Here is an 11,766-nt window from a genome sequence, read left to right as displayed (position 1 = left end):
CAGGTCAAATACTTTTTAAAAGCAAAGAGGATACAAATGTGCTAGGCCTTGACTTGATAGACAAATCAAGATACAAAGTATATGAACAACAAGAACATAAATGTGTCAGAGGAAGAGTAAGGCAAGTGAAATTCTGCAGATTATCTCAGCGGTCAAATGTAATCTGTGATGAATTTTAATTTCTGTCTCTGCTGTTTAAACTGACCCTGAATTCACACAGACAAACTGTTCAGGAAATGTCCAATTAATAGGTGTATTTGTCATGATTAATTTATTCTGCATATGGAAGCGTCTGATCATTGTGGGGTTATGAAACAAAGTGAATGTTCTGCTGATCATGTGAACACAAAGAAAAATGTTTTCCTTTAAAACAAAGCATTTGCAGTTGTGTGTGGAAGAAATATGTAAGGTAGATTAATCACTGTACTGCATTAAATCAACTTTAATTTAGTATATTTAGCAGAGGGAAGAAGTTTCTACCACCCTATTATAGTGGACCGAGATGTTGTTTCAGTTGTTATTAATAAAATGTTGGATGAACAATCTGATATGAATTATAAAATCATATTCCAATCAAAACTCTTTTTCTAAGGTTTTTTTTTTGCATTTTGATTTGAATGTTGAAATAACTCCAGTGCAACATGTGGTGCTATCTTCCTCAAGGCACGGGTTAAATGGTAACATACATAAACAGAAGCAGGCAGAGAGGAGTCATCAGCCCATCTCAGTATGAGGCTCCAGTGTTTTCAACCACAGTTCTAAAGCAAATTTGGTTCCAGTGCTGACTCGTTCGATGTCCTCGCCATGATCCGGGGCTCGGTTACAGAGGACAGAAACAGGCAGCGAGGTCTCGATTAGCTCACCGTGTGGAGACACCTCGGTCACACTGATGACATACAGAAAAAAAAAACAGATGCTCAAAATTATGGAATTAATACTATGGAACAGTTTATCAAAAAATCTACTTTTGTTGAAGATTTACTCAGGCAATACAAGATATAGATGAGTTCGTTTCTTCATCTGAACAGATTTGGAGAACTGTAGCATTACATCACTTGCTCACCAATGGATCCTCAGCAGTGAATTGATGTGACAAAAGGGGATGGACTTTTTCACAATCTTACGGATTATGGACTATGGTTTTTGGGCAGATGCAATGATTCAAAGCTTAAAGCCTTAAAGGGATACTAAACACCAAAATGAAAATTTTGTTATGAATCACACAATGTCGTTCCATGCGCTATTTCTACATGTATTTATGCTTTGATTTTAAAGTTTTGGGTTTTTGGTTTTCAAGACGAACAAAGCTTTTATGGGTTTGGAACGACATGGGGTTAAGTGATTAATGACAAAATTTTCATTTTGGGGTGGAGTATCCCTTTAATGATGTTTATGATGCAGCTTTTCACTTTACAAGATGTTAAGTGATGGACGTGCGGATTATTGTGATGTTTTTATCAGCTGGTTGGACTCTCAGTGTGATGGCACCCATTAACTACAGAGAGCAAGTGACGTAATGCAAAATTCATCCAGATCTGTTTTGTTTTATACTAGGGATGCACGATATTGGATTTTGGCCGATATTCGATATGCCGATATTTTCTAAATAATTTTGGCCGATGCCGATACCGATATCGATATATATACAAATATATACTGATATATTTACAAATATATACTGATATATTTAAAGTTTAATTTTACTGAAGAGAAATCCATGTATCTCTTCTGTACTGATTCTACCATAAATTTATTATTTTACAAATGTAGACAGGCATTCACATCTGAAAAACAGGTCAATTATTTCACTTGGAGAATATCGGTTTGGCTCATCGGCAGAAATATTCATATCGGCCGATACCGATAATGGTCATTTTAAGCTTTTATCGGCCGATACCGATGTTGTGCCGATATTATCGTGCATCCCTATTTTATACGGCATGAGTACATGTAAAGCAAACTTTAATAGAGATTAATGGTGTTCTCCATACCTGATAGTTTGTGGCAGATCAGAGGGTATTTGAACAGAATCCTTCTCACCATCTACTGCAGATACTACAACATTCACCAGACCTGCATCGACCCACACACACGCACTGACTTCAGCAGGATCAGGGCGCAAACAAGCCTGAGAAAAGAGGACAGAGATCTTATGACACACATCGATTTCAAATCAGCAAAAAAAATTTTTTTCTGTTTTTATGTGTGGATGACCTAAAGTTGTACCTGTAGCTGCAGGTGTGATTGACAGCTCTTCAGAAGTATGTATGTCACAACGTGATGTCTCTTAGGCAGTCCTACGGACAGCATGGGCGGATAAACTGACTGGACAGAGAATACAAGTTTAATACATAAAATAAAATGCTATAAAAAAAATTTTTAAATACTGGATGTAAGGATGCATTAAAGTGACATTAAAAAAAAATATTAAGTAACACAGCAACTGTTTTAAACATTGATTATAATAAGTAAAGTTTCTTGAGCAGTAAATGAGCATATTATAACGACATCTGAAGGATCAACAGACACTGAGGACTGCAGTAATAATGCTGACAATCAGCTTTGCATCACAGGAATAATTTGCATTTTGAAAATATATTAAAATCGAAAGCAGTTATTTTAAATCAAAATAATATTTTAAAATATTACTGTTTTTACTGTATTCTTGGTCAAATAAATGCAGCCTTGTTGAGCATAAGATATTTATTTTTAAAACATAAAAAAATTATCTTACCGACCCCAAACAGTTGTGTTATTTCAGAGTTTTTAGTGTCATTTACTCATCCTCACATCATTGCAACTTTGCATTATTTTCTTTTTTCCATAAACTGAAAATGAGATGTTTGGAAAAATGTCCAAACTGCTCTTTTCAATACAGTTAATGGTGATTTTTACTGCCAAAAAGTTTGATTATATGCAACCACTACTGATGACATTTAAGAGTAATGGCAGAGGTGAATATTATTTAGTGTTTCAGTCTGCTCCACATTTATTTAGTGTGTGGCTTCAAAATATTCGCATTTAACTTGTAAAGTCATGTACCCAACTTCTGTAGAACTTTTATGGTCCTTTATCATTCACTTTCCAGGTATGGAAAAGCGCAGTCTGGATATTCTGCCTTAAATCTTTTGTATTGATGGAAAAAATGTAGAGATGGAACAACAAGCCCATGTTGGACCAATGGATGAACTATTCCGTTATTACCTGATATATGTTTGTTTCATGAACATTTAAGTAAACCCTCTGGGTTAGCTTGATTAGATTCACATCTAGACCCAGCAGTTTAATGTCAAAGATTATAACGGAGATGGACAACAGATGTGTGCAGCACCCGACTGTTCCAGGTTACACAAATACGCTTTGCAAACAATCGGCCTCGATCTGTCAAATTCAGCGTGCAGTCAGTGGTCCCCTGGACTTTGGCTGCAGGTCTCACAAAAACACTGTGCTATAAACACACACCTCCCACAGGCCGAGCAGCTGAGAGGAGATCTCATCAGGGCTCAGTTTCAGACCGGTCTCTTCCTTCAGCTCCCTGAGTCCGGCATCCAACAGCTAGTTTTAGACACACACAGAAATCAATCAGCCATGGTATCGTTCTTTCATTTAATGATTCAGAATATTATTTACCTTGTTCAATATGCTAATTATATTACAAATAATTATTTACAAATATAAAACTATGTACATTACCCAAGGTTTGGTGGTCAGTAATATATAAAAAAACAAGGATCCTTTAACTGATCAAAAGTGACAGTGAAGTCATTTATAACATTACATTTCTAATGTAACATAACATTTATATTTCATATAAAACAAATAATCCTCAAAAAATGTATCAGTTTCTGTATCTGTTAATGACTGACTGATTAACTGACTGAGTGACACTGTTTATGCACCGTTTATGTAATCTACTATAATTTAAGGCAAGTACCTTTTCATCCAGCTCCACATGGCCACCTGAACAAACAAATTATTTCTATTAGTCCTGAACCCCACAGGATTCTTATACACATGCAGGCCACATTTCTGTGGCTGTTTCACTTCAGCCGATAACATCGCAATCGTTGATGGGAAATACGATTTGAGATTGAATAGATTAATGAAACCATTTAAAATAACCGTTTAAAATTGATGGCCTCAGACCCAGCAAAAAAAACCGACCAAAATGACCCCACTCGTCTCTAAATCACAAACATGAGCGCACACATATGTGAGTGGGGATCTGAGGAATCACTTTGGTCGGGGTGGAATGACACTCACCGGGCGGAACCCAAACATTGGGGAAGATCCGGAGGCTGGAGGCACGGCGTGTTAGCAACAGTCTCTGATTGGCTGACTGCAGCAGCACAGCCACGCCCACATCTACCCCACGGTTGAGGGTATCTGGGGGCAGGGAGTCCGCCTCCGAATGAGACAGGTATTTGATGGGGCAAAATGACGCCCTCTAGGGATAAACAATGAGTTTGATCCGCAAACCAAAAACTCCTGGATTATAGGGATTGAATTAACAAAACTGGCTGTAAAACAACTTCAGTGTGATCTCACCTTCAGAGGAACTCCTCCATCACACAGCCGATCACACAAAATAAATCTGTTATTCTCCAAAGAACAGCTCACAGTTGCCTGATCCTCAACACTCCCGACAAAGTGTCCAGTTATGCTCTGGAAAAAAATGACACATGCATGTTTAGGTTGCATGCTTTGATTTAGTGCTTATATTTACATATATGATTATTTAAAAAAGATCATGATTAAATCAAATTAAGTAAATCATGTAAATAATATACTATACTACAGTATAATATAACAATATATTATTATATTTTTCTGTAATATAATAAACAGAAAAAACTGAGACAGTCTAAATCCAGAAGAACTGTGGCAATGTCAATACCAAGATGCTTCAAGAAACCTATCTGCAAAGCTCTCTGAAAAACTATGCGCAAGTGCAACTCGTGCAAAAGCTGCTGGATGGTCACACCAAATGTTGATTTAATTAAATTAATAGAAGTTAATTGATAAAAGAAGTCTATTTATTACTTTATATTTATTATTAATTTCCTACTACATTCTTTTTTGAAAGCATCCTCATTTTACAGCATTTAGTGCCTAAACATTTGCAGGTAGGTTTCTTGAAGCATCTTGGAGATGTTGCCACAGTTCTTCTGGATTGAGTCTGTCTCAGTATGTTCTGTTTCTCCATGTTTTTCCAGACAGACTAATAATGGATGATGGTGAGATCAGATCTCTGTGTGGAGCACTGGCTGTTGTCAGACTCCTTGTGCAAACAAAAATCTCACTGGATTATTACAATTAACGGGAAAATTTATATTTGGAAATGGAAACTGATATTTCCACAGAAAAACATTTTTTTTTCAGCTGGTGAAAATACTAGTGTCCTAATAACTTTGGCCATCACTGTACAGTATATGTGTGTGTGAGTGTGTGAGAATGTATGATCACTATATACATACTATAGCCTATACTTTTCTGTAGCACAGGAGAATAATATAGTGTGTGTAGCTATTAAACATTTGTCTATATACTTACAGCATTTTATCATTTTTATAAATAAAATTATAGATAGATCTATAGAATTATTGTTATTGTATATATATAATGTATATTAATTCATCTTTATACACATTTGTACATATTTAGCTCAGCTGACCTGCACGAATCGTGCGCACTGCGGAGCGGCGTTTTCCCTCGACAGATGAACTAGAATCTTTCGGACTTTCTCCATACTGTGTGAGACATCATCATAGAATATGATAACTAAGTTTTACCCTCGTAATTTGACATATTATACTGTAAAAACAAAATATTCATATTGAGTTACATATAGTGCTCATCAGGGCGAACCGCTTAACTATCCAGGAAATCGCCAGAGCGCGTGAATGAGTGTTTACAGCAGAAAGACCCTCGCCCCGTCCAGACTCTGAACCCAAACCAGACCATAACAAACAACATCCAAACCGATACTCCGGAAACTGGATTCTGATGTTTCAAAATAAAAGTCATTTTATTTCCGCAAATAAGGAAAACATGCTGGTGTGACGTAATGACACGTAATACATATGCATGAGCTTCTTCGGATGTTTTAAAATAAAAGTTTGTTTATATAACCTAGTTTTTATTATTCAAATATAAAAAATTTAAATGTTTAAAAAAAAAGAAAAAAAAAGAGTACACTTATTTTAGATCGTCTAGAGAGGGAATTTACAATACAACCTTATAAAAAAATATAATTCGCTGATTTGCTGAGAGTTTATATTCATATATGCTGATTTAATTGTGTTCGTGCACTGTGAAAACATTGCTAATGTGACAGCATCAGATTGTGTAGTAAATCAAGTTTATTTGAAATATCATTCAGTCAAACACAGCCATATTACTACATACTATGTTTTCATTTTACTTCACATTAAGAGTTCACTGAGAACAGGCACAGTGTAAATCTCACATGCTGTCATAAAGACAAAGATCTACAGACACAGAATGGATTACACATTTCCACAAGAGGATTTTACATCACCAAGTTGAGCCCTTGACTGTGGGTCCAACTTCTGACCTTTATTAGTCATTATTTAGTCATTAGTGTGTCTATGATTTTGGTCAAAAGTGGTGGCACTTACAGAGTTGGCAGTCATCATAGCTTTCCTGAAGAATCAGTACGGATAAAACAAGATGACATAAAAGCCAAGTGATAATGTTTAGTTATTCACTGGTGTTCAAATTCACATTACTCTGCTTTAGTGGAGTTTCTCTGACAAGTGCCACATTTTTCAACGCTTTTATTTTGAAGGAATTTTTGTAAGCATATATAAAATCGTTTGGCTTGCTTACAGTGTTGTTACAGTTGTATGGTTTCAAGGGCTTTTATTTTCAAAATGCCATTAATATCAACTTCATAAATGTAGACCCATATGTCTTCATGTGGCTAAAACAAACATATTGAGTGATATGAAGATTCATGCAAAAGGTGGTACAAAATGCTATGAAACAAGATAGAATCACAGAACATTCTTACAGTTCACATTCACCATGATTCCATTTCTGTTTTTGCTATGTACCTAATTTCACATATCCTAAGAACGATAAACACGCTTACTCTTCTAACATACAGTGATAACACTTGATTCTGGTCTAGATTTCTGGGTAGACATTTAATGCTAAGAAGCTTCAGATTGTAACAGTGTAAGTGAATAAGGTACAAATAACTATTAAGTTGAGCATTCAAATTTACAGCAGTTCTTGTGAGGTTGTGAGAGCTACAACCAAGCTTAAAATGAGATTTTATTCATTTTATTTTCAAAAAATTATTTACAACTTTTCTGTAGTTGTGGTTGTTTACCTGTGAGTGGTTTGTAGATGAAACAGTCCTCTTTTGCAGTTGGTGTAAAACTGTGCTAAGACTGTGCCCTGAACGACTCTTATTTTGTCAGTTTCCGGCATGGATCTTGTTCTGGGTTTGACCGCCATCACCATAATGTTGGTTTGCTGCAGAGTGAGGGATGGGTGTCATCTCCTGCGGCAAAACAGTGAATTAGACAGTCATTTTCATTACAAATTTGCCTTAAAACATTAATAGATACTTGAAATAGAACATAATTCTCAAATATTAAGAACAGTCCTGAAATACAAACCTTTATGGAACTAACAGAAAGGGCGTAGACCCCCAAAAAAGACACAAGCAAACCAATGACACACGCTAGCACCAGGAAACCGATCAGTGTCACCAAGATCCCATCCGCTAAGAACTGTAATACAAACCACAAATACAATAGTACATTACAGCAGCACTGTTCTATGATAAAACTTTACAAACAGTATTTACATGGTAAATCACAATCACATGCAAATAGTAATACAATGGGAAAAAAAATCTGACTATCCACAGAAAGGGAAAATGGAAAATGTTATACTTCAATTAATCAGTCATATTTCAAAATTCAAATTTAGTCATAGACTTCGATATTTGGCCACCTGCATTACAACTTCTACACATTTTTGTAAAGTAAAGATAAGGTATATGATTATATTTAATTTGGTTTAATTACAATGCATTAGCCTACTGTACAGTATATACATCACATTGTTAATTAAGTATTATCTATATACTATCATAGTATTTTAGATTTTATTTGTATACTTTCAGTTTACGTTTTACACATTTTCTTGTGTAATTTTGTCATTTTAGTTTACTATTTCTATTTAGCTTTAATTCAAGTAATTTAGTAGTTCAGCTTATACTTAATATATTTATTTGCCAATGCAAAATTTTTGTTTAAGGTTTTATAAGCTTTTCATTTAATATATATATAGATATAAATTAAATTATATAACTGAATGTAAATATATAATTAAATATAAATAATTTAAGTTCTTATGCTTTTAGTTAACAATGACAATACTGATAGATTAACATTAAATGGCCATGGCGCTCTTTAGTAATTGGTAACATCACCAGTCACTGTAAAAAATAATGATAATGATATAATTGATAATGAGTCATGTAATTATTTAACACCATGTTTTTATACATTTTCTTAAAGGGGTCATATGATGAGGTCAAAATTTTTCCTTTCTCTTTGGAGTGTTACAAGCTGTTCGTGCATATAAGATCTGTAAAGTTGCAAAGACTCAAGTCTCAGATCTAAGGGGATATTCTTTATAAAAGGTAAGACCTCCAAAAGAGGACACAACTAGAAATCAGTGTTTAAGCTGTATTTACAACACGGTTCCAGAACAGTTCAACCCAAATATTCAGATGTGTGCAGCGCATTTTGCAGAGGACAAGGACCGTTTCCTGTGAGAGTAGCCTACAATCGCGTTGTCTGTTTCCATAAAAGGGGCAATTCAAACTTCGCAAGGACAGTCTGTCACTTCTGACTCATAGTCTGTAAGCTCCTTTTTTATAAGGATTTGCCATTGATGATTCAAACACGAGTTTAGAGCAGTGAAAAGCTAGTTGTTTGTCGTTTCTCCGATCACAGATGCAGACATGGTTTTATATTTATTTGGTGCGATAAGCAATGCAACACAACATGTAAAGTTGGTAATGGGTTTTATTATTTTTGTCTCATCGAGCCGGGGGCTTAAAATTTCCTTCACATGCTTGAGGCATTTGGTCAATCACAGCACACTGAATAGCTAGGCAATCAATCAATTTTTACTTAAATTCAGTGAAAGTCTTTTATCATCAAAATTGTTTTTCAAACTCATCAATTGTATTTCCACTGTGTTCAGGAGCTGAACAATATAGATTTGTATCATCAGCAAACAAATATTTTTTTAATACTTTGAACACTTTACAAATATCAACAAATTTAGGTCCTAGTACCGAACCTTGAGGAACACCACAAGTAACTTTAAGTATCTAAATCTGATTTAACACTATTTATTTGTAATAAACTGATATTTGTCGTTGAGGTAACTTTTTATCAAATAGATATCGGTTGTCCAATAAAATTTAAAATTTATCCTATGTAAATAAAAACGTATGAGTTCTCTCCTAAAACTCTAATAATTGCGCATTTACACCAGTTTAAAATTTAGGGAAAAATTGAGATTAGATATATCCTGAACCTAATTGTAGTTTGACTCCAGCTTAGAGGATGTTTATGGTTTTCTTGTTGCATTGTATAGCTTGTAATGCAACTCACCTCTTTATGTCCCCCTTTTTCTCCTTCTCCTCAGCAAACCCAAATGGAGTCCAAACAGAACACCACTGAAACAAGCAGGACAGAGCCTGGAGTCACATCTCTCTTTCTACTCACACACACTCGACCACAGTCTGCCGTCTGACAGAGAGCAACTTTCAGATCGATGTACAGCTTCCTGATCCCTAGTCTCAATATCATCTGCTTTTCTATTCCACGTACAGGACAGGCAGAAATAAAATGGCCTGAAACCATTGTTTGCCAATAAACAAAGCAAAAGGGTAAGTTGAAGTATAACATTTTTCCATTTTTTTTACAGATGAAAACATTCTTGTGTTATTTTAATAACTGATTATATGATCAGTTTTGTTAACAGTATTGAAATATTGAGTCACTTGTGGGATTGAAGGTGTCTTGGCTTGAGGATGAGCAGGATGGGGCATCTCTGTTTGTTTACCTCTGTGTCCCTGTAGAAGTACGACTCTCCTCTGAATGGGATGTATCTGGCTATGAGTCCAAATCCAACAACATCAAATACTGCTGTTAGTAATTGCAGAACAGTGGTTGTCAGCACCTGCAACAAATGAACAGACTTGTATTTCAACAATAAATACAATTCTCATTTACAGTCTTCCAATAATGAATGGTCAAAAATATATTGAAAATACAGGTGGTTATTGTAGCTCAATAAATCTGATAGTAAAAAAAGTCAATTATACTATAATAATACTGTTCCAAACTATCCCATAAAAAAAGAAAAAAAAAAAAAAGAAAGAAACTAAGGAATGTCTGTAAAGTAAAATCCTGCAATCTAAGTGGGCAGTTCTTGGCAAAAATAATATGCAAAGAGGACCTTTGTTGTCAAAATTTGATCACACAAGACTAATGCTGCTGAGACTGCACTTAATTTGGTCAAAACAGGATGAGGACCTGTAAGGTCCTTTCTGACGGAGGGACATTAAAGGGATTTAAATGAAGAGAGCAAGAGTGAAATGATTTGTGACACTTTCTAATTTTCAGATGACATTCATATATCATACTGTACCAGATATTTAGATGGCCTCCTCCCAGTGTGCACCAGGACAACACCAGTTATGACAAGCTGTAGGAAATAGAGACATATGTCACATGACTGAGTTTAAACATTTTAAATGTATTTCAGTGTGTGTGTCTATTTGTACCTGAGCACCGTTGACAATGAGGACGATGATTTCACGCTGGATATGGTAGTGAAGCTTAAACACAATTGAGCTCAAAATGACAGTAAACATGCCAATTATGATCTCCATAGCCTATACCAAAGCACACAAAATGTTACAATTGTGAACTAACCAGTTTTCCAAGATATTTTTTTTTGCATGTAAAATCTATCTATCTATCTATCTATCTATCTATCTATCTATAAATAAAACTGTATTTGTTAAGTCTACAAATATATAATAAAATGCAAATAAATCAAAATGAAATAGTTTATTTTCCACACCAATAAAGTTGAATTGAAATATAATAGTTATATCTTGATTTCATTGAGTTCAGTTTGTGTGTATGTGTGTTGCATCTCAGATATGGGTGTGTGTCCTTGGATGTTGGCCAGATGTCATTTATTAGATATATTACATGTGCATTCATATTAAACTAGAGCATAAATATTAGTTTCTACAGGACAGAACTGATTGAGTTACTAAAAACTCATATGCAACATACTATCAATATGTAAACAATGTGCTCCGGCTATAAAAATCAAGTGAAACGATACAGGCAAAGTTGATCAAACATATGTAGCTACTGATCCAGAGGCAAACTGACGATATGATTATGTGATAGTGTGCTGCAGTGAAACTCACGCCAAGTGTCTTGGGCTCTGCGCTCTTAAATGTTTTAATCTGAGACGAGTACAGCGACATGCTGATAGATCACCAATCAATACCACACGATACGCTGCAAACACAATCACAACAGCACACATCAACGAAACGAGCTAACGCGTTGTTCATGCACATTGACACGGGTATTGGGTTCTGGGCAGCGCTCGCTTACCTTAGCGCACTGGCGTCCTGCAGCGGTGTGAGCGCGAGACGGCTCTCCGCAGTGTTGATGT

General features: G+C 35.2%; 1 protein-coding gene across 1 annotated transcript; it reads right to left on the bottom strand.

The window, feature by feature from the left end:
* Positions 1–250: 250 nt before the first annotated feature.
* Positions 251–5,992, bottom strand: nudt17 (nudix (nucleoside diphosphate linked moiety X)-type motif 17). Its single transcript, XM_026283549.1, has 9 exons — positions 5,846–5,992; positions 5,675–5,750; positions 4,549–4,665; positions 4,264–4,447; positions 3,935–3,960; positions 3,463–3,555; positions 2,227–2,325; positions 1,992–2,128; positions 251–886 (listed from the first exon to the last, which is right to left on the bottom strand). Exons 2-9 carry the CDS (start codon positions 5,747–5,749, stop codon positions 715–717), a joined length of 903 nt encoding a protein of 300 aa, XP_026139334.1. The 5' UTR covers position 5,750; positions 5,846–5,992; the 3' UTR covers positions 251–714.
* Between the last annotated feature and the right edge of the window lie 5,774 nt (positions 5,993–11,766).

This window comes from Carassius auratus, chromosome 16 (assembly GCF_003368295.1).
Source record: "Carassius auratus strain Wakin chromosome 16, ASM336829v1, whole genome shotgun sequence".
NCBI lineage: Eukaryota > Metazoa > Chordata > Actinopteri > Cypriniformes > Cyprinidae > Carassius > Carassius auratus.
The sequence above is the reverse complement of the archived record's forward strand: the minus strand, read 5'-3'. Positions and strand labels throughout refer to the sequence as shown.

Coding starts and splice junctions, on each gene's coding strand:
- nudt17 (XM_026283549.1), bottom strand. CDS start 5,749: ATGGAGAAAGTCCGAAAGATTCTAGTTCATCTGTCGAGGGAAAACGCC. Junction 3,961..4,263: donor CAATGTTTGGGTTCCGCCCG/GTGAGTGTCATT, acceptor TTGTTTGTTCAG/GTGGCCATGTGGAGCTGGAT. Junction 887..1,991: donor GATCTGCCACAAACTATCAG/GTATGGAGAACA, acceptor GTATGTCATCAG/TGTGACCGAGGTGTCTCCAC.